The sequence below is a fragment of the Triturus cristatus genome, chromosome 7 (assembly GCF_964204655.1).
Source record: "Triturus cristatus chromosome 7, aTriCri1.1, whole genome shotgun sequence".
Taxonomy (NCBI): domain Eukaryota; kingdom Metazoa; phylum Chordata; class Amphibia; order Caudata; family Salamandridae; genus Triturus; species Triturus cristatus.
In genome coordinates this window covers 956,320,046-956,343,242 of record NC_140590.1, presented here as the reverse complement: position 1 = coordinate 956,343,242, position 23,197 = coordinate 956,320,046, and the positions used below count along the sequence as shown (strand labels likewise).

Genomic DNA, 23,197 nt, shown 5'->3' with positions numbered 1-23,197 from the left:
CTTGAGTGTTGGCTATGCGCCATATGTTGGCAGCTTGGGCGGCAACTCGCTTGCCAGAGGTCTCTAACACCTTGGACTCTTTGTCCGGGGGAGGAGCGTCACCTGTCGTTTGCGAGTGTGCCCTCTTGCGAGCATTCGCTACGACAATGGAGTCTAGTGGTAATTGGCCTCTGATGTAAGTAGGGTCCCCAGGTGCTGATCGGTATTTCTTATCAATCCTGGGGTTTATCACTCGTGCCCTGGTGGGTTCCTTGAAAATGTCCTTGGCTGGTTTGAGGACTCCTTTCAACATGGGCAGAGTCTTTACATGCCTTTCTGAGGATGCGAAAGTGTCCATAAGAAAGTCATCTTCGATGGTGTCAGAGTGAAGCTGCACCCCATGGTTATTCGCAGCCCGTTCAATAAGAGCGTTGAAGGCTGCAGTATCCTCTGTGGGAGATGTTTTTGCCCCATAGAGTTGTGGGTCCTGTGCATCGAGAGGTGCACCTGGGTCTACAGGGTCGCCCCAAGTGTGATCAGGGTCCTGCTGGTCATCAGGGTCTATGTCTCCACGGTAGGGGATTTGGTCCTCCATGTAGTCCTCCAACGCATCCGTGTCGGAGTGTGTGGGAGAGAATAATTGTGGATCCTGGTAGGATGAGTGGAAAGGTTCATAAAGGACAGGTTCTGATTCCACAGGCAGCTTCCTTTTTAGTGGGATCCTGAAAGGGTCCAACGGTGGTTCCGAAGTTATTCTCCGCTCGTGGAGAAGCATTCTGCCAGTGTTGGCGTCGATGACATGTGCCGGAGACGTCTCGGCAGGTGTAATCGTGGACTGGGTGCCTCGTGTCCTGAGTTGGAATATTTTCGGGATTGTGGACGGAGGCAAGCCAAAGGTAATGTTGGCTGGCACCGAAGAGGCTGCCGGAGCGTCGATCGGTCCGGAACCCGACGGGTCCTGGAGGGCAGTCTTTGTTTTGCTGCTTTGTGCCGCAACGGGTCGCGTTTGGAGCGCCTTTGAGGCTTTTGCACCGACCAGGTTCGTAGAGGCGGCCGTGGACTTTTTCGGCGCCGGTGGTTCATCGAGTCGAGGTGTGGAAATGACCGTCGACGTTTTCGATGCGTGAGGCTTTGGTGTTGTCGAGGGAGCGATGCGAGACGTAGCAGGCAGTGCGGTCCTCGGTGTCGGTGGCGTCGGCGCCGGGAGTTGAGCAGGTTTGTTGGCGCCGAAGGCCTTTTTCCGTACGTCGACTCCGACGTCGCCCGCTTCAAGTTCGGCACCGAAGTCTCTCTTGGTGCGCTCGGTGCCGACGCGTTTCACTGGCGTCGAAGGCGTGGAAGGCCTCGATCCGACTAGCGCCACTTTCGGTTTCGTTTGAACCGGTGCAGCTTTCGGTTTTGTAGAAGTGAAACCAGCCGGTTTAGGCAGTAATGGCTGCTGCTTAATGTCCGAGGGCGGGCCGAAGAACTGCGGGATGGGTCTCGGGTAAGGCCCGAAGGCGATCCCTCGACCGGAGCCATAGACTGTGGCACTGGGCTTTCTTCGGTCTGAACAGGTAGGCCTTGTTCATCATTGGAGCTACTCTCTTCGGCCCCTAAGGCCTCCTCGTCGTCTCCTACCTCGGTGTCGTCTTCACCTCTGTGGAAGAGTGATTCGTCGACTTCGTCCGATCCGGAGTCGTGTTCGGAAACGGGACTGGAGGGTAGGACTTCCAATTCTTCGACATCTTCGGCCTCGTTGAAGATGTCCGCTGGTGCCGGTGCCGCGTGCTGCGCTTCGAGTCTCGCCGCTCGTCGATTCCGTAGAGTCTTTTTGGAACGGAACCGGGCACAGGCCATGCATGTCGATTCGTCGTGGTCCGGCGAAAGGCATTTGTTGCACACCGGATGGACGTCGATGTGGGGGTACTTCGCATTGCACACCGGACACCTCTTGAATGGCGTCCTCGATTCCATCGTCGAAGTAGTCGATGGACAGGTAAATGCGAAAAAAGTCGGTCCTGAAAGTTAGTAAACTAACAAGGTGGTATCGAAAACCGATCGATAAACAGTACCGACGCGAACTAAAGGCCTTTTGGCCTCGACAAAATTTTTTCCTAACTTGAGCTAAGATAGCACATCCGAACCCAATGGCGGAAAAAACAATCTGTGGATGGAGGGGATGCCCATGCGCACTGTAGTCCAGGGGAGGAGTCACCTATCCAAGGATACTTCGAAGACTCTTCCAGGACAACAACGTGCAAACATCCGGACCCAACACTAGGCGGCGATCTATGCACCGATATGAATTCAGCAGCCCACATGCCTCGAACCCTGAGATATTTTCTGTGTGAGGGGTGAATGGGTATGTGGAAATATGCGTCTTTGATATCTAGCGTGGCTAGGAAGTCTCCCTGTTTGAGCAGCGGGAGGACTTGTTGTAGGGTGAGCATGTGGAAATGCTCTGACAGAATGTAGCGGTTGAGGGGTCTCAGGTCTAGTATAGGTCTGAGTGACCCGTCCTTTTTTGGTATTAAGAAGTACAGGGAGTATATCCCCATGCCTTGCTCGTGGACGGGTACGACCTCTATTGCGCTTTTTTCCAGCATACTTAGCACTTCCTGCTGTAAGAGCGCTAAGTGCTCTGAGGACATAGGACGGTGTTTTGGCGGTATTGTGGGTGGAGTGGAGGTTAATTCTAGGCAGTAACCGTGTTTGATAATATCTTTGACCCACCTGTCCGTGGTGATGGAGTTCCACGTGGACAGGAACCTTTGTAGCCTTCCCCCGACAGGTGTTATGTGGTCGGGAGGAAGGGAGAGGGCGTCACTGTTTGTTCTTGGGGGAGGTCCTGGTATTGCCATATCCGCGTCCTCTGCCCTTTGTGCTGGAGCCACGATACCCACCCCGGGTGTTTTTATCGTAGGTACTTTGTGTGTTGCCCTTGTTGTAGGTTTGCTGTGACCCCTGTCCTCTGCCTGCTACTCTATTCCCGGGGCGACGAAAGGAGCCACTCCGAAAGGTCTGTGTTTGGAGAGCCCCCATGGACTTTGCAGTGTCTGTGTCCTTTTTTATTTTCTCTAGGGTGGCGTCAACTTCCGGCCCGAATAAGTAGTCGGGGTTGCCCGGCTGATTGAGAATGTTATTTTGAACCTCAGGTTTGAATCCGGAGATTCGTAACCAGGCGTGTCGTCGTAGCATGACGCTGGTGTTTATTGCTCTGGCAGCTGTATCTGCGGCATCCAGTGCACACTTAATGGATGCGTTTGTGAGGAGTTGTCCCTCCCTGATGAGGATCTCTGCTCCCTCTTTGTATTGGTCAGGGAGATGTTGGAGTAGGGTTTCTAATGTGTCATAGTGTGAGCGATCGTAGCGAGCTAGGAGCGCCTGTGTATTTGCAATACGCCATATGTTAGCTGCCTGGGCTGCAACCCGTTTGCCGGAGGTCTCTAGCACCTTGGACTCTTTGTCCGGGGGAGGAGCATCCCCAGTTGTTTGCGAGTGCGCCCGTTTGCGAGCATTTGCGACTACGATGGAATCTAGAGGCAACTGGCCTCTAATGTATGTAGGGTCCCCAGGCGCCGACCTATATTTTTTGTCGATCCTGGGGTTTATCACTCTTGCCCTGGTGGGTTCTTTGAAAATGTCCTTTGCTGGTTTGAGGACACCTTTTAGCATGGGTAGAGTTTTGATATTCCTTTCGGAGGATGCGAAAGTATCCATTAGAAAATCGTCCTCGATTGTGTCAGAGTGGAGTTGCACACCATGATTTTCCGCAGCACGTTCAATTAGGGCGTTGAATGCGGCAGTGTCCTCTGTGGGAGACGTTTTTGCGCCATAGAGCTGCGTGTCCTGTGTATCCATAGGTGCACCTGTGTCTACAGGGTCATCCCAAGCCTGGTCAGGGTCCTGTTGGCCCTCAGGGTCCATCTCTCTTGGGTAGGGGACGTCGTCACCCATATAGTCCTCCAAAACGTCGGTTTCGGAGTGTGTCGGGGAGAAGGACTGTGGATCTGGGTAGGAGGTATGGAGACGTTCGTAAAGAACTGGCTCCGAATCTGCTGGCAGCTTTTTCTTCAGCGGGATCCAGTAGGAGTCCAAAGCGTGTTCGGAAGATATTCTCCGCTTGTGGAGCATAATTCTGCCGGTGTCGGCATCGATGATGTGAGATGGTGACGTCTCCGTAGGAGAGCGTTCGGCAGGTGTGATCCTAGTTTGGTTGACACGAGTTCTTATTTCAAACATTTTTGGCGCCGTGGATGGCGGCAGGCCAAAAGTGATATGAGGTGTTGCTGGAGAAGCTTTTTGAGCTTTTTTCGGCTCTGGGCCCGACGTGTCCTGGAGGGCTGCCTTTTCTTTGATGCGTTGCAAGGACTCTGCAACTTGTCGCACCTGGAGCGCCGACGGTTGTTTGGCGCCGAGCGGTTCAGTAGAGGCAGGCGTGGGCTTCTTCGGGACCACGGGGTCATAGAGTCGAGGAGAGGCGGTAGCCGTTGACTGCGTCGATGATTGGGCCTTAGGTGCAGCTTTCGAAGTGGTGTGCGACGCAGCGGCCATTTTGACCTTCGTGGCCGGAGCCGATTGTTTCGGTGCCTGGTGCCGAGGCGGTTTGTCGGTGCCGATGGCCTTTTTCCGTGTGTCGGCGCCGACGTCTGCTGCTGCGAGTTCGGCACCGAAGTCCCGTTTGGTGCGGTCGGTGCCGACGGGTTTTGCTGGCGTCAAAGGTGTAGTGGGCTTCGATCCGACCAGTACCACTTTCAGTTTCGGTTTCTGTGGAACCGACACGACTTTTGGTTTCGGTTTCGAGGAAGGGAAACCAGCCGGTTTGGGGCCTAATGGCTGTCGCTGAATGTCCGAGGCCGGGGCCGAAGAACTGCGAGATAGGTCTTGGGTAAGGCCCGAAGGCGATCCCTCGACCGGAGCCATAGACTGACGCACTGGGATATCCTCCGTCTGTACGGGTAGGCCTTGCTCGTCACCGGAGCCACTTTCTTCGGCCCCTAAGGCCTCATTGTAGTCTCCTACCTCGGTGTCGTCTTCATCTCTGTGAAAGAGTTGTTCTTCGATGTCTTCCGATCCGGAATCGTGTTCGGAAGCGGGGCTGGAGGGTAGGTTCTCCACGCCTTCTACATCTTCGTCCTCGGCGCTGAAGATGTTGGTCGGGGCCGGTGCCGCTTGCTGCGCTTCAAGTCTCGCCGCTCGTCGATTCCGAAGGGTCTTCTTGGATCGGAATCGGGCACAGGCCATACATGTGGATTCGTCGTGATCCGGTGAAAGGCATTTGTTGCACACCGGGTGGACGTCGATATGGGGATATTTCGCATTGCAAACAGGACACCGCTTGAATGGTGTCCTCGATTCCATCGTCGATGGTGTCGATGGGAAAAAGTTGTTTTAGAAGTTAATAAACTAACAAGTAACTCTCGATACCGATCGGGAACAGTACCGACGCGAACTAAAGGCCTTTTGGCCTGAAAAAAGTTTTTCCTAACTTGAGTCAAGATAAGCACATCCGAACCCAATGGCGGAAAAAAACAATCTGAGGATGGAGAGGATGCCCATGCGCACTATGGTCCAGGGGAGGAGTCACCTATCTCAGGATACTTCGAAGCCTCTTCCAGGACAACAACGTGCAAACATCCGGACCCAACACTAGGCGGCGATCTATGCACAGATATGAATTCAGCAGCGCACATGCCTTGAACTCTTCCACATCCAATATTATTGTACATTAATTCAGCTGCTGTTTTTAGGAGTTACAGTTTTTGTGTTTTATTTTTACAGATTGGTGATTGGGTTTTCACTGGGACAGGTACCGTTCATATTCCGGTCGTCATTTTCATCTCTTCACTGTGGCATGACTTTTTGGGACCCTGAGACTTTATACAGATTGTATAATTTTTACTTTGAACTTTATTATGTGGTATTTTCTTTGGATGTACTCCTATGGAGGATTATGTCATCATATTTTGCTCAATGTTGTCTTTTGTGTTTCTTTCTCCTTCTCTTAATGTCACATTTTTACTTATGGAGTGCTTTTTGATGACTTGAACATTGCCTACAAGGCCTTGATAATTTGAATGAGTGGTTTGTTTATATGTTTCAATATGCTGTGTTTTGGTATATTTAACCCCTTAACTGCTGCAAATCCCCCTGCCCCCCAAAAAATGCTGAGCCCCTTTTTGGCTATTTGGGGTAGTTTGTGATTAGGGCTCTAACATTTTTTCCACATACGGTATGCATGCCAAATTGCAGTCCTTTTACCCCCAACATACTGGGGATTCTAAAGGTCATGGTTTGTGGATTGCCCTGGAGGGTACCGAGAAAATAGGCAAAATACAGCCACATTTAGAATTTTTGGGGGAAAATTGGAAAAAAGTGCATTGGATTAAAGTGTATGTTTTTTCTCCCAAAAATGATATCAACGAACAGTTTTCTGTCCTAAAGTCACAATCTTCCCAGTTTTTCGGAACCTGCAGAGCTGAAATTTTATAGTTGCAGGGATATATAGGGATTGTAGGTTCTTCAAGAACTCGAGGTACCCAGAGACTATACAATAGTTTTTCATTGTGTACGGAGTATAGACCCGTTCAAATGGTGAAATATGTAGAGTGAAAATGGGTATCAAGGAAACTTACGCATTTCTGAAATGGGCATAAGATATTCAGTTTATGAGCAGTGGTTATTTGAACATCTTTGAATTTGTGGGTACCCTTACTAGTATATGATTTAGAGGGGACATTTCAAAATGTCTTCTTTCTTACAAATGGATTTACATTTGGAAGGTACAAATGCAGCGAAACCCAATTGGTAATTACAAATGTTCTACTATTACATGCTCCCACGTGTCGAACAATAAAATGGTACTTCACTTGTGGGGGTAGGCCTAGTGCTCATGATAGGAAACGGGCCAAAACACAACATGGACGCATAACATTTTTCCACTGGAAACTGACTTTTTTTCCCCCCCAGTGTGGGTCCCTGTGAATTTTGGGCCTTAGCTTTGAAAAGTAGACACCTTGGGAAAATCCATGGTGGGGTGACTTGGGTGGCTCTCACCAGGTTTTTTTACCCAGAATCCCTTGCAAGCCTTAAACTTTGACTAAAAAAACACTTTCTCACAATTCTGTGATGGAAAGTTCTGCAATCTGCGTGGAGCCACAAACTTCCCTCACCCAGCATTCCCCCAAGTCTCCCAATAAAAAAGGCACTTCACTTGTGTGGGGTGGTTAGGCTTTGTACCTGCAAAAGGAAACGGCCTAAAATGCAACATGGACACATCACATTTTTTCCACTCAAATCTGACCCTTTTTTAAGCAAGGCTGTTAGCAGTGTATTTTGTGCCCTACGATCCATGGATAAGGCCCTACTGACTGTCCCTAGAATATTTAGGGCCAGAATGGGGGCCCGCTCCGTCAGGTACCTAGCAGCTAAACTATGGAACAGCTTGCCGATGACCATTAGAACAAAACCCAGCGAAAATGTCTTCCGCAGACAGCTGAAGACATGGCTGTTTACAAAAACAGATGATTAAACAGCCATCAGCCTCGTAGGTACAGCAGTATACTCGTCTTATGTGTCTCAGCGCGGGGACACACCATAGGTGTAACCAGGCGCTTTATAAATGAATAAATAAATAGTTCAGCCAGGACCTAGAGGAACCTAGCAAAAATGCACATGTTTGAAAACTAGTCACTTAAGGGAATCCAGGGTTGGATGACTTGCATGAGTGTCACTTGTTTTTTGTGTGTTTTTTTTATTTATTTATTTATTTATTTTTTTTTTTTTTACACAGAATCCCTTGCAAACCTCCAACTTTGACAAAAAAAAAATACATTCTCCCCACACTTCTGTGATGGAAAGTTCTAGAATCTGCAGGGAGTCCCCACTCCAAGTAAAGGGGGCAACAGTCTTTCTGCCACTCCGGAGGGGGCGGGGGGCAGCAGAAAGCCCACTAGATGCCAGGGAAAGGTTTTGTTTATATAGGGGTGGGAGCTGCCAACCATTGGCATGGCTATGCTGCACCCCATCTAAATGGGGCAACAGTCTTTCTGTCACCCAGGCCTATGGTGGGCAGATGGGAGTAAATATCCCTGATCTGCCCGCTAGACACTACGGACTGAATATATGTATTTTGGGGGAGTCCCCTCGGCATGGCCCATTGTCCCCCAAGCCCCCCCCCCCTGTCCCCTGGGCCTAAAATACTTTCTGCCCCTCTGGATGGAGGGTGGGGTGGGATGGGGGTATAGGGTATTTACCCCCAATCTGCCGCCCCCCTCCTGTGGGGCAGATACCCCCTAGACACCAGGGATTCCAAAATGGCGCCAAAACAAACAAAAGGATGGGATGGCTTACCCTTGCATCAAGCCATACCCCTGCCCTAGTGGGGTCAACACTGTCTTTCTAACCCTGTGGAGGCAGATAGGAGGCTTGTTCCACCTGGGGAGGTTGCCCCGAATTTGCTTTGGGGGGGGTCCACTGTATGACAGAAATATATATTTTTTATAAAAATAATGGGGTGGGTCTTGCCCATCCTAACATCAGCCCCCACCCGACTCCTAAAACTTAAACAGTCTTTCTGTTCCTCTGTGACTAAAGCATTCCAAGGACATTTGATTCTTTTGGGTGTTTTTTTCTTTTTACTGTGGGCCATAGGCTAACTCCCAATATCGTCCCACTTGCAATGGTGAAGGCTGCAACCTTTAGGCTTGGGTATGCTGCCACCTATAAACAGCTACCAGACCCAGACAGTTCTGAAAGCTAGATATCTGGATGGTGTGCTTCGCACGGATACCATACCATTTTCTTACCCACAATACCCTGTAAACTTCAAACTTTGACTAAAACACACATTTTCCTCACATTTCTGTGAGGAAAACTTCTGGAATCTTCGTGGAGCCACACATTTCTGCGGGGCTTTTCTTACCCTCCACAGTGCTGGCAAATGGCCAACGGACACAGTGGGGAGGGAGTGCAGTTATTGGCCGCACTTAAAGGGTTAAGGGATGTTTGAAACAAGATTTGCAGTTATGAATTAATACAATATTGAACTTTACTTATCTTGTAGTAGGCTACTATGTAGCTTTTAACTTTATTTTGTAATATGTGGATCGTTATTGTAGCTGTTAACATCCTTTTCCCAAACATTAAGCTTACATTTGATTGTTTCTTTGCCATTCCAAGGTAGCGCTCTGTTGAATGTCTGTTTTGATTATTTTGTCGAAAGTGTCCTTTTTCTGTATGTTGATCACCTTTCACTTTATATGTTATGCTCTGTGATTGCTTCTCCACCTGTAAGCGAGGTGCTTGCCGAAACGCGTTAGGGGAGTGTGCGTATATATATATATATATATATATATATATATATATATATATATATATATATATATATATATATATATATATATATATATATATATATATATTCACTGAAAAAACCATAGGTTTCACACATGTTATAGTTAGCGGAAATTTTACTGATAAAAAACCAATGAAATTCCCCCGTTATAGTTAGTGCAGGCAACTATAACTCACGCGACCGCAATCCTCTGCTGATGCTAATACTGTATTTAGACACTTATTTGCCCATGTCTTCTTCCATACATTTTTAGCTATACATATATTACAAATATTTTTTTTTTCATAAAGACACATATGTCATCAGCAGAAGATTGCGGTCGCGTGAGTTATAGTTGCCTGCACTAACTATAACGGGGGAATTTCATTGGTTTTTTATCAGTAAAATTTCCGCTAACTATAACATGTGTGAAACCTATGGTTTTTTCAGTGAATTTGCAAGGTTTTTTAAATGCTAATTCCTAACTATAACGTGTGTGAAACCTATGGTTTTTTCAGTTAATTTGTAGGTTTTTTAAATGCTAAGTTACTTTACGCCATTCGTGGCGTGCGCGCCCACTTAACGCAGTTCGTTCCGTGCGCGCACAAGAAGCGCACCCACTTTACGCAGTTAGTGCCGTGCACGCACGGTGGGCACGCGGTGCGCTACGCGCACCGCGTGCCCACGTTACGCTAGATGGGCCATGTACGCACGATGCGCTTCGCGCACCGTGCGCACATGGAGGACATATGATGCACTTCGTTTTGAAAGGTAATATTTTAATTTTTCGTAATTTTTATAAGCCATGCACAAATGGTGCCCTTCGGGCACCATTTGCACACGGGGTGGAGAGAGTGTGGATAATTTTTTTATTATTTTTTATTTAAATATTATAGTTTATCTCAGGTGTTATAAGCCATGCACAATTGGTGCCCTTCGGCCACCAATTGCACACGGGGTGGGGAGAGTTTGGATAATTTTTTTTTTTAAATAATTTTTTACCGTACGCGTACGGTAAGCGTAATCGGTGAAATTAGCGAAAAAATAAAAATTCCGTTTTTGGCCTTGGGGGATCTTTGGGGACTCCCTCAACATGGCTATGTGTGTGGGGGCTGTCAAAACAGCCCCTTTAAATGTTTTTGTGCTTTGTTTGTTAATCATCTCTCTCAGTGCGAGAGAGAAAATGGCGGCCGCCGCTTCCTGGTTTCGGCCGATTCGAATGTTTACTAAGATCTAAGAGCCAATCAGAATCGCACTCGCGCACGCCACCGTACGCGTACGGTAAGCGTACCGTAAGCGCACCGTAAGCTGGCTCAGATATATATATTGATTTAAAGGCTATTTTCTCAGAATCTACTGAACAGATTTACACCAAACCTACAAAAGGCACTTCCTTGACCTGAGGACTACCTCTCTGCCAAATTTCTAGTAATTCTGTTCAGCCGTTCGGGCTGTAGCCCTGTCTAAAGGTCCTATGGGAAAAACGCGTTTTGGGACCCCCCTTTTATCTCAGCCCCCGCTTGACGAATCCCCCCGAGACTTTCAGGGTAGGAGCAGAGCGTAGCGCCCCACCTATTTTGAAAAATTCGCGAGGATTCGTCGACCGGCGCCAAAGTTATTCAAAATAGAATGTTGCGCTGTACGAGGGGCCGCTAGCTAGTGTTGTGGTGAATGGTCGGGCGTCGACTCCGTTTCAGCTTGGAAGGGGTACTCGGCAGGGTTGCCCCCTGTCGCCTCTGTTGTTCGCCCTCGCCCTTGAGCCGCTGGCTGCGTGGATACGTTGGCACCCGGATATACGGGGCCTTCGGTGGTCGCCTGAACACGAGGACCGTATTTCGCTCTATGCCGATGATATCCTGTTGTATCTTGCCTCACCCAAGAAGTCACTTATAGTGGTCTGTGACATACTCACATCCTTTGGTAGGAACTCGGGCCTCGTCATCAATTGGAGCAAATCGTACTTGTATGTTCTTAGTGGCGAGGTCCCACCGATCCCTAGAACATGTTCGATACAGATCGCCCAGCAGGGTTTCGTGTACTTGGGGATCTTTATCTCCATGGACCCTGCTGCGCGCTATGAGAAGAATCTGCTCCCCCCCCTGGCACGCCTGAGGCGCGATGTTGAAGGCTGGCGGAGGCTGCCGCTCTCCCTCGTTGGGCGTGCGGCCCTGTTCAAAATGATGTCTCTCCCCCGCTTTCTCTACGCCTTACAGAATACCTTGGATTGGGTGCCGGCCAAATACTTTCGGGAGGTCGAAGGCCTCCAACGGACGTTGCTGTGGGATGGGCGGCAATTGCTATTGCAAAGCTGACGCTTCCATGGTACGACGGGGGCATTGCGCTCCCAGATATACGTCGGTACTATTGGGCCACACAGCTGAGCGCGATCAATCATGGGCTTTATGGCCCTGCTCTCAGCCCTGGGTATGCCATGGACAGGTGGTTGCTGCGTGGTGGTAACTATTACAGGGCGTTGTACTCGCGATCCCTAGACTCGTCCCTCACGGGGCCCACTGCTGTGGCAGTGCGGGTGTGGAAGATGGCAACTGACTCGCTGGGCTGGAAGGATAAGGTCACCCTTGCTACCCCGTTGTTTGAATCGGAGAGATTGGGAAGGCTTTGGCATTCAAAAGGCTTTGATAAGTGGGACCTGATTGGCATCTCCAGGGTGGGTGATGTGCTGCATAAGGGGAAGGTGAAGTCCTTTGAGGAGTTGCAGACTGAGTATGAGCTGGGGCCCTCCGAGTATTTCAGATATATTCAGATGCGCCACGCCCTCCGATCAGTCCTCGTTGAGGGTGAGAAGGTGCCTGAGTCCTCTCCCTTGGAGGACCGGGTCCTAGATGGCCATATGCCCGAGAGCACGATCTCGCTCATATATAAGAAACTTATAAACGTCCGGGCGGACATGCTTCTGGGGCTGAGGGACCAGTGGACTAGGGATGGCCTCGAGTTAGATGATGAGGATTGGCAGTCAGCTGTTTCTTCCCCTAAGGAGGTTGCGATCCCGTCGCGCCTGAGGCTGGTGCAGCTTAAAATACTGCACCGAGTGTATGTGACGGGGCCAAGGCTGGTCCACATGGAGTTCTCGGAGGACGGCCTGTGCAGGAGGGGGTGTGGTATGGTGGGTACTTTCCTGCACATCATTTGGGAGTGTGGTGTCATTGTGGAATTCTGGAGGGGAGTCCATGCAGTAATGGGGGAGGTGACAGGCATTGCTCTGCAGCCGGAGGCGCGGTGCTGTCTCCTGAATATCTGGGGACCCACTGACCTCGATGAGGCGCGGACCCAATGGGTGACACTGGGTAACATGGTCGCTAAGAGGGATATCGCGCGATTGTGGGGCTCCTCGGGGCCTCCCACACTGACTGCGTGGAAAGAGAACATGGACTGGAGCATGTTGAGGGAGAAGACAGTCTATTGCTCTAGGGGCCGCCCCCGGAAGTGGCACGCCATCTGGGGGCGGTGGAATCAATACAGGGGGGGAATATGTCTTGCCCCTGATCTGGAACCGCCCGAGGAACAGCTTTCCCCCTGACCTTCTTTCCAGCACAGTCTGGTTTGTGAACTATTTGGGCCTCTGCTGTCCCCCTCTTCCTCCTTACACTATCTTGTAACTGGTAGATGAGTGGGGTCCGGCCTCCCCTGGGGGCTCTCACCATGGTTTTTAGTGTTCTTGCCTTGCTGGGGTTTGCTGTGCTTTTTGTGTTTGTTTAAAATTGAACCTTTGCACTTCTCTTTGTACTTCACTGGGGACGCATCACTGTTTCTAATTATCGATGCTGCCGAACCTCCGGGTTGTCGGCTGAATAGCTGTGTCCTGATTTTTAAATAAAGGTTTTTCAAAAAACAAAAAAAATAGAATGTTGCGGATTTCCTATGGAAACGTGGTCCTAACTATAACTACCTACTGGCGACCGCCAGTAGGTTATGTAGGAGATATATATGGAGATATAGATATATATATATATATATATATATATATATATATATATATATATTCACTTAAAAAACCATAGGTTTCACACATGTTATAGTTAGCTGTACATTTCACTCGTAAAAAACCAATGAAATTCCACGTTATAGTTAGATCAGGTAACTATAACTTGCGCGCCCACAATAAACTGCGGATGACGTCACATAGTACATCACTCATGACATGGTCAGTGACATCACTCATGACATCAATGATGACATCTGAAATTACACATTGTGGATTGCGGTCGCGCAAGTTATAGTTACCTGATCTAACTATAACGTGGAATTTCATTGGTTTTTTACGAGTGAAATGTACAGCTAACTATAACATGTGTGAAACCTATGGTTTTTTAAGTGAATTTGCAAGGTTTTGTAAATGATAATTCCTAACTATAACGTGTGTGAAACCTATGGTTTTTTCAGTGAATTTGTACGGTTTTTTAAATGCTAAGTTATGTATTTTTTTTTTTTCTGGTTTTTCACTATGCGCACACCCTGTGCCAATGGTGCGCTTCGCGCACCGTGTGCACGCTGTGGGGCAGTCCATGCCGTGCGCGCCTCGCCTTTTTTTACGCAGTAACATTTGTTTTTTTCTCCCTTGTGGGTCCTTTAATTTAGTTAATAAATGTGATTGTTACTTCTTTATTTTTATTTTTTTATTTTTTTTGCCGTGCGCGTACGGTAAGCTTACCGTACGCGTACCCCGCAATTTTTTTTTTAAATTATTAAATTTATTTTTCGTACTTTTGGGTCCTTCTTGGACCCCCTGATAAACACTAGGGGGTCTGCAACTCTCTTCGTTGCCCCCGTTTCACGTTCCCCACCTTTGTTTCTCAGTGCGAGAGACAGAAAATGGCGGCCGACACTTCCTGATTTCGACCGATTCGAATGTTTACAGTCATGTAACCACCAATCAGAATTGAGCTCGCGCACGCCACCGTACGCGTAGTGGTAAGCTTACGGTAAGCGCACGGAGCGCGCTTACAGATATATATATTGATTTAAATGCTATTTTCTCAGGACCTACTGAACAGATTTACACCAGATCTACAAAAGGCACTTCCTTGACCTGAGGACTACCTCTCTGCCAAATTTCAAGTAATTCTGTTCAGCCGTTCGGGCTGTAGCTGTGTCTAAAGGTCCTATGGAAAAATGCATGGGGAAAACGCGTTTTGGGACCCCCCTTTTTTCTCAGCCCCCGCGACTTTCAGGGTAGGAGCGGAGCGTAGCGCCCCATTAGTTTTGAAAATTTCGCGAGGATTCGTCGACCGGCGCCAAAGTTATTCCAAATAAAATGTTGCGGATTTCCTATGGAAACAGGGTCCTAACTATAACTATCTACTGGCAACCGCCAGTAGATAATATATATATATATATATATATCTATATCTATATAATCTACTGGCGGTCGCCAGTAGATAGTTATAGTTAGGACCGAGTTCCCATAGGAAATCTGAAAATTCTATTTTGAATAACTTTGGCGCCGGTTGACTTATCTTCGTGAAATTTTCAAAACTAATGGGGCGCTCCGCTCAGCTCCTACCCTGAAAGTCTCGGGGTGATTCGTCAAGCGGGGGCTGAGGGGCTGAGAAAAAAGGGGGGTCCCAAAACGCGTTTTCCCCATGCATTTTCCTATAGGACCTTTAGTCGAAGGTACAGTCCGAACAGCTGAACAGAATTACTTGAAATTTGGCAAAGAGGTAGTCCTCAGGTCAGGCATGTGCCTTTTGCATATATGGTGTCAATCTGTTCAGTAGTTCCTGAGAAAATTGCAGTTAAAAGTACATAAATATCTAGATGCGCGCACGGTGCGCGCACCAAATGTGCGCGAGCGTAATTCTGATTGGAAGGTGGAGAACGTGAAAAGGGGGCAGGGTAGAGAGTTCCTGACCCCCTAGCCTTTGTCAGGGGGTCCCTGAAGGACCCCGAAGGTGTTGCGCGAGTTATATTTAGCTGAATTAACTATAACAGGGGAATTTCAATGGTTTTTTACGAGTGAAATGTCCAGCTAACTATAACATGTGTGAAACCTATGGTTTTTTCAGTGAATTTGCAAGGTTTTTTAAATGCTAATTCCTAACTATAACGTGTGTGGAACCTATGTTTTTTTTAGTGAATATATATATACACACACACACATACGCACACGCACACACTTGTTTTCTGTGTTCTCAGTGCCATAACGTTTCTCCAGTAGTTTAATTTTGGACTCATCCACATAATATGATAAAAACCTGCAATATACCGTTTTAAATGATCAACACCACTGAAATTAATCAGTTCTAGTTATCTCAAGTAAGTCAACTCACGTCCTAAAGTAATTATAACTTGCGCCCCGGCCATGCACATTGTTGCCATCAGTTATGTCATTTCAGATGTTGCAGTGATGTTAATCAATTATGTCATTTCAGAAGTATCAATGATGTCATAGAACATCTCATAAGAAATGTAATATGGAAGCGCAATTAGCAGTGCATGGGTAGGCCGCATATATACAGCAACCATCTTGTCTACTTCAAATTTTTTTTTTAACACTTCTTCTAACTTAAGTCTATACATTAACCTAATATATCTCAGAGCAGCAGGTGAGAACATGTTCAACCCCATTACCACCAATTCCAATGGCTGCAGCAGGAAAATGTATTCACAATCGTAAATGTCTACCAGAACATAAACAAAACAAATATATACATCTTTAACAATATAACAGACATGTGGCTGCCTGTATGGGTACTGGTCTCGGATTAAGAAGACAAATTTGAGATCTCAAAATGGAGTTCACGGCACACATTTAGTGTTGAGAAAAAAGATAAAACCAGTATTGGCAGAGCCAATAGGTTCCTCTTTTGAGACCTATTGGCTTAGCCAATGGGTTTTAGAGATGCTGTACAGCATAGCTAAAGAGGAGCAAAAGAAGAAAAAAAAACACTAGGACACGGCTGGCCATGTCCCAGGTGTGGAATGAAGCAACAGAGAGGACATGGTGGCTAAAGCACCACGGATTCGGTATCTTAGACATGGATGACAGAAACATAGAGCAGGGGGGGAAGAAAAGTACACAGGCAAGAGAGCAACATGGAGCTGTGAGGGAGAAGCACATGGACGAGAAAGCAACGCAGGGAGGTCAGAAGCACACAAAAGCAAGCACAACAAGCAGGATGAGGGGCAGAAGCATACAGGCAAGAGAAAGCAATACAGGGCTTGGGGGAGAGAAGTACACAAAGACAGCTGGAAACCACATGCAGTCTCATGGAATGCTTAACCAAAGAGAAAAAACAATGCCTAAAATTAAGCAATAGATAACACAAGTAATGAGGCTGTGCTCCACGGGAGGGACACATGATAAGATGAAGTAAAGCCCATACAAGCTAACAAGTAAAAAGCAAGCAAGCGAGTGACACAGTCAACCAACAGTAAGGTCTGGTCAGGCTCTCAACCCACTTGTCGCAGACAATAGGTCTTTTCACAAAGAGGTAGCTTACGCTGTCTGGTAGGCAACACCTAAACAAATGTAAAATTTAGTTTCATCTGAAGAATGTTAAAGAAACCGAGCTCCTCTACTTGCCTGTGGGAAGTCATTAATCTCCAATTCCTCCTCATATCTTTTGAATGATTCATTCTGTGCTCCATCTTGTTTTTCTTCCTCTTGCTTATCGACGGGCACATAGTTAAGCTTAGCATTTATCTTTTCAGCCAGTTGTTCGGCAATAGTTTTTGCAGATACCGTTGGAGCCTGAATGGTGCCCCCTCGTAGGATTGCATTTGTGGCCTGTTGCATGACATCCTGCAAGGAACAATATACATCACTGTGCAATACAATAAACTGGAGACACAATATATATGCAGTTCATTTCCCAAAGTAAATTGTCGGAACACATGCTGACAAACACGTTGTTGTATGAACACTGTCTCTGCAATTGGAGGAAGAATTAAACACAAGTATCTTTATGTGCACTATCTGCATTTGAACATGAAGAATTAAACACACGATGAAGGGAACAACTTCCAGAATATTGATATACAAAAAGACATCAATCCAGATCACAGAACAATTAGAGGGTGGTGAGGGGCAGCGAGGTGTAGAATCTAGACCATGAAATGGGGAGAACGAAGCATCTATAGATGAGAAAAATGTGTCTAATATCAAACTTTAAAGATTCATACATTGTATACAATATATACAAGCAACCCCTTTCATCATACAGTCTTGTACTTTCAGATAGTGGGGCCTAGCTGGCTCATTAGCAGCCACGCTTTTGTCGAGCTATACTGGGGCCGAACTACCATTGGCACAGCAGACTGCAGGAGGTCAAGGGGAATTGGTGACACCTGTTAGTGTCCCCACCTGCGCCGAACCTTACAGATGGCATGCATAGCCACAGAAAACACAACAGCAATTGTATAGCGAGAAAAAAAAAGCGGGGCTGCTGTCCCGAGGGGAGCAACCTAGAGTACAAACCTTTTCAAAGCCAATAGGTCTTGCCTATTGGAGAGCTAATGGTTTCATCAATTTATTTTAGCTATGTTGTATAGGAGTATGGAATTATTATCTGCCAGCACACACACACACAAAAAAAAAAAAGTTACATTATCGGATGTCTGCCCTGAGGTTTGTCATTTTGGACTCGCATGAAGATAGTGACAAAAAGGCTGCGTTCAAGCATTGGCGTACACTACCCTTAACACTTCTAGGGCGGGTAGCCCTATTTAAATTGATGGCGCTCCCCCGGTTTTTATATGCACTACAGAATACGCCGTTCCGTGTCCCAGATGCGTACTTCACAGCAGTAAATGCGGAAGTGACGTCGCTGCTCTGGGATGGAAAAACGCCCCGAATAGCTCTACAGAAACTCACCAGCAGCTGGTATGATGGCGGAATAGCCCTTCCGGATCTAAAGATCTATTACTGGGCTTCCCAATTAGTCGCTATCAACCAGTGGCTCCATATCCCTCATGACGACCCCGCATACAGGTTAGATAGACACCTCCTAGAGCCATCAGGGATAATGGGTGCTCTATACAATAAGAGGAAGCAACGCAGTATTACGGGGCCTACACGACACACACTGCAAATATGGTATGCGGCGCAACACGCACTGGGATGGGACGGTGTTGTCACACGGGGGATGCCATTATGGGAGACAAAGCGGCTAGGAATGTTGGGAAAGACGAAGGGATTTCGTGGCTGGGATCAAATAGGCATTTCCAAAGTGGGGGACTTGTGGCAGCGAGGTGAGGTGGTTACCTTTGCGCATCTTCAGGCCACTTATGACATGGCCCAGACAGAATTTTTCCGATACCTGCAGGTCAGACATGCGCTGCAGTCCCTAATACCACCAGGTACAAGGCCTGAAGAGGCCTCTCCACTGGAGGATCGACTCCTGACGGACCACCTCCGAAAAAGAGCAATCTCATTGACATATAAGAAAATAGTTAATAACCGGAAGGACCCTGTGGTAGCGCTTAAGGCTAAGTGGGAACACGAACTTGGAGAGATTGATGAGGCGGACTGGCGGGAGTCACTAGCCTCCCCCAAAGAAGCTGCAATCCCATCAAGACGGAGACTAGTCCAATTAAAAATCCTGCACCGCACATACTACACTAGGCAACTCCTACATAAAATACATTGGGCAGACACACCGCTCTGTCTCCGGCAGTGCGGGGAGGAGGGCACATTTTACCACACCATCTGGCTATGCCCTAAAATAACACAGTACTGGACGGCGGTAATGCGAACGCTGTCCCAGGTCACGCAGATCGGAACACTGCCAAGCCCGAGATGTTGCCTGCTCAATATCTGGGAACCTACAGATTTAAATGTGATGGCTCAGGACTGGGTAACTTTGGGCATGACGATGGCCGAGCGTAACATTGCCCAGCCCTGGGGATCCAGAAACTGCCCCACACTTGATCAATGGTGCAAAGACATGGATACAGCAATGGTGGCGGAAAGGTCAGTCTATATCCACCGGAGGTGTCCCAAAAAGTGGGAAAAGGTTTGGGGTGGCTGGAACAATTATCGTGGGAATATCTGCGAGCCCCTCCCCCCACCCGATAAATCAGACTCAGATACCAGTGACTCAGCTGATTAGGAGAGACGCACATATAGGGGGCGTGGATGATGAAACCGTAAGGATGCCAAAGATGAAACGAAAAAGAGGGCACTATGAGAGGTACTGTAATGCTACTATGGATGCCGAACCACTTCAGTTCATATGTCAAACGGAAGTAATGTTGATGTCATGCTTTGCAAAATGTTTAATAAAAAGATTATACACAAAAAGGCTGTGTTCCCTGATCTAACAGTGCCGTTTGTATCTTTGTAGCATCTTGGCACCCGCTGTCATGACTTTTGTGTGCTTTCTTTTGTCTGGAAGGACAGGATGGGGCAAGTAACGAAGAGGGAGGGCCTGGGGGTGCACAGGTCAAGCAAAATCAGGGGAGATACGTCCGGACAAGCAACAGCTTAAGAGCAAGGGGGGGGGGGGGGGAGAGAGATTCTACAAATGTAAGTACTATGCATGTAAGTATTTGGACCCTTACTAACGAGTGTTTTACATCACAGGTATGTTTTTTTTTTTAAAAGAACATTGTTATTTATTTATTTTTTTTAAACTGTTTTAGGGTTTAGTGATGGGTAAAGGAAAAGGGAGGTAAGGGTGACTTGAGGGTTGAGGTAAAGGGAGGTAAGAGTGAGGTAAAGGGAGGTAAGAGTGAATTAAAGGGAGGTGAGGGTGCCTCAGGAGTTCAAAGGTAGGTTGAAAGGTTAAGGCGACTTGAGGGTTCAGGGTTTGGTAAGAGGAGGTGAGGGAGAATTGAGAGTTCAGGGCTGAGTAGAGGTAAAGGGAGGTGAGGGTGGCTTGATGGTTCAGGTGTGAATAGAGGTAAAGGGGTGAGGGTGATCTGAGAATTCAGGAATAGGTAAAGGGAGGTGGGCGACTTGAGCACTCAGAGTTGGGTAGAGGTAAAGGGAGGTGAAAGTGACGAGGTCTCAGGGGTGGGTAGATGTAAAGGTGACTTGACGATTCAGGGGTGGGTAGAGGTGAGATTGACTTAAAGAACCCCAGAATATGTCACCATCTTCCAAAAAACTTGTGAAATCTGCTTTTTGGACATATATCAAGGATGAAGTATTCTCTAGTTCCTTACTAGGTACATTGACGCAGAGATTTTTGATTATTAAGGATACTCCTGCACTCGAACAATTTATGGACGAGATAAGACCCCCCTTAGCAAAAACATTATATTTACATTTTAGATATGGGGTCTTGCAGACTTCTGTAAATACTAGTAGCTGGAGGGGCAATGATGCTAGAGGATTGTGCACCCTTTGTTCCCAAAAAGTAAAAGAAGATGACGCCCATCTACTGTTTTTCTGCCCAGTTTATAAAAAACCAAGGGACCATTGGATCAAACCCTTATGTAAAAATATGGGGTTCAGGTTCTTTAAAGAGGCAGAACGCACATTTAAGTCAAATACTTCGCAACCTATAGTGTTTAGTATAAGTAGATTCCTATTTAACGTGTACCTTATAAGGAATCAGATAGGTTGCAAGTTGTAACATACACAGGCTGGTTATACCATTTCCTGGCCTGGCTAGACACTATGAATTTTATCTATTCCCCCTTTTTAATATGTATTTAGGAATTGTTTTAAAATATTATCTGGCTTTTTAATTAATTTATAATGTATGTCTTGTTTTAAAAAAAAAAAAAAAAAAAATTTTTTAAAAGCATAGCTGGGACATAATTCATTGTGGTTTGACCTTCGTATGTATTCCTTGGAATTTGGATTGTGTATCTGTACATGTTATTGGTAATGTTTATGTATGTTGCTTTTATGACAATACAAGTCGAAATAAAGCTTTGAAATGAAAATGAGATTGACTTAAGGTTTTGGGGTGAGTAAAGGTAAAGAGAGGTGAGGGTGACTTGAGGGTTCAGGTTGAGCAGAGGTAAACGGAGGGGAGTGTGACTTGAAGATTCAGAGTTGGCCAGTGGAAAAAGGAGGTGAGGGTGACTTGATTGGATACTATGATATGGCAATTCTGCAGTATAGTATGAAATGGGCTGATGTATGGTATGGCTTTTTATTGTATGGAATAGCTTGTTATTGTACGATATGGCTTGCTATTGTATAATAAGGTATGTTATGCTCTGTTATTTACAGGATGGCATGGTGTGGTATATGTCAGGCCTCTTATTGCATAACATATTATGGTAGGAGTATGGTATGGCGTGTTATTTAGGTGTACAACCTATAGCACACACATCGTATCACCACTTGGGACCATTTCTTAACATATAAGTTACGTTGGCGATCCCAAATCCGCAACAAGGCAGAGTCATAAACAAACAGACCCTTAGCGAATGCTGTAACATGTAAGCTTTCAATCGTGCTGAAAAGAGAATGGCCTCTTTGGAAGGAGTTGCTGAAGGACCGCATATCAGCAACTGAAAAGGACATGGGAACTCTGAAAGCGAATGCGTTGGCAACCGTGGTTACTCTACAGAAACACAGCGACTAACTCCAGAGATACCGCCCGTTAAAAAGAAAACAAGTTACTTACCTGTAACTTTGGTTCCCCAGTATTGGTAACTTTCATAGATTCTCATGCTTTGTATCATTCCCAGTCATCAGAATGGGAGCCTCGGTAAATAAAAAATATATCATAACCATAGAAACAAAAGAGAAAATAGGCCTAGGCCTCATCTCATTTTGTAGTATATCACCCTCTTTGTGTAAAAGAGCCCAAACTTTTGCCAGGACCAATCAGCACAGCCTCACCCTTTGGAACCTTCCTGAGAGAGCTCAGAGCCTCAGATTTTCATAGCCGTTGTGCAAACAGCCACTACCTCAGTAAACCGGCAGAGCTTTCCCAGGGGAGGTGGGTGGGCGCATGAGAATCTATGAAAGTTACCAATACTGGGGAACCAAAGTTAGAGGTAAGTAACTTGTTTTCTTACCCCAGTATTGGAACTTTCATAGATTCTCATGCTTTGTATCAGAATAGTTAGCAGTAATCACAAAAGCACATTCTGGTAGACACTTGGCCTTACATAACCATCTCAGTTTACAGTAACAACCAGTACATGGTAATCCAGAAAAAACAATCATTACTGAACCAAATGTGCTTACCAGGATGGAGGGATTGTAGGGAAAGCTCGCCTCTCAATGAAAAAGATTCCTGAGGACTGCTTGACCAACAGCCACGTCATCTCGTCCCACCGACTCCAGGCAGTAGTGTTTCGTGAAGGTGTGTACACTGCTCCACGTTGCTGCCCTGCAAATGTCTTTGATAGCAACTCCAGCAAAAAGAGCCACTGAAGATGCCATCGCTCGTGTAGAATGAGCACGGACCTTTCTGTCCAAAGGTTTGCCCGCAGCCTGATGACAGAATTGAATTGCACTGGAGATCCAGCGGGAAATGCCACTCTTGGCGAGAGGCAACCCCTTCCGTGGTGCACTGTAGGAAATAAATAACTGTGTAGACTTCCTTAAAGATCGTGTGCGCTCGAGATAGAATTTCAGACACCTCTGTACATCCAAAGAATTGATTATGCTACTTACCAGTATGCATCTGTTCTTGGCATGTAGGGCGGCTGACATTCATATCTGTGCATAGATCGCCGCCTAGTGTTGGGTCCGGATGATTGCACATTGTTGTCCTGGAAGAGTCTTCGAAGTATCACGAGATAGGTGGCTCCTCCCCTGGACTACAGTGCGCATGGGCATCCTCTCCATCCTTAGATTGTTTTTCGCCATTGTGGCAGTGATGGAGTAGATATAGGAAGTGATGACCATGCTATACAGAAATTCTGAGTGCTGCAGCCGCGACAGGCGCCGGGGAGGAGGGTGGGCGATATGAATGTCAGCAGCCCTACATGCCAAGAACAGATGCATACTGGTAAGTAGCATAATCA

The 23,197-nt window shown here is 46.8% G+C and overlaps 1 protein-coding gene across 1 annotated transcript in view; it reads right to left on the bottom strand.

Moving 5' to 3' along the window:
• The window catches only part of DDX46 (DEAD-box helicase 46), a 1,041,144-nt gene that overhangs the window by 164,348 nt on the left and 853,599 nt on the right, over positions 1-23,197 (bottom strand). Inside the window, exon 20 of the mRNA XM_085617987.1 lies at positions 16,839-17,057. Coding sequence (XP_085474113.1) covers positions 16,839-17,057 — 219 coding nt within the window. The remainder of the gene's footprint in view (positions 1-16,838; positions 17,058-23,197) is intronic.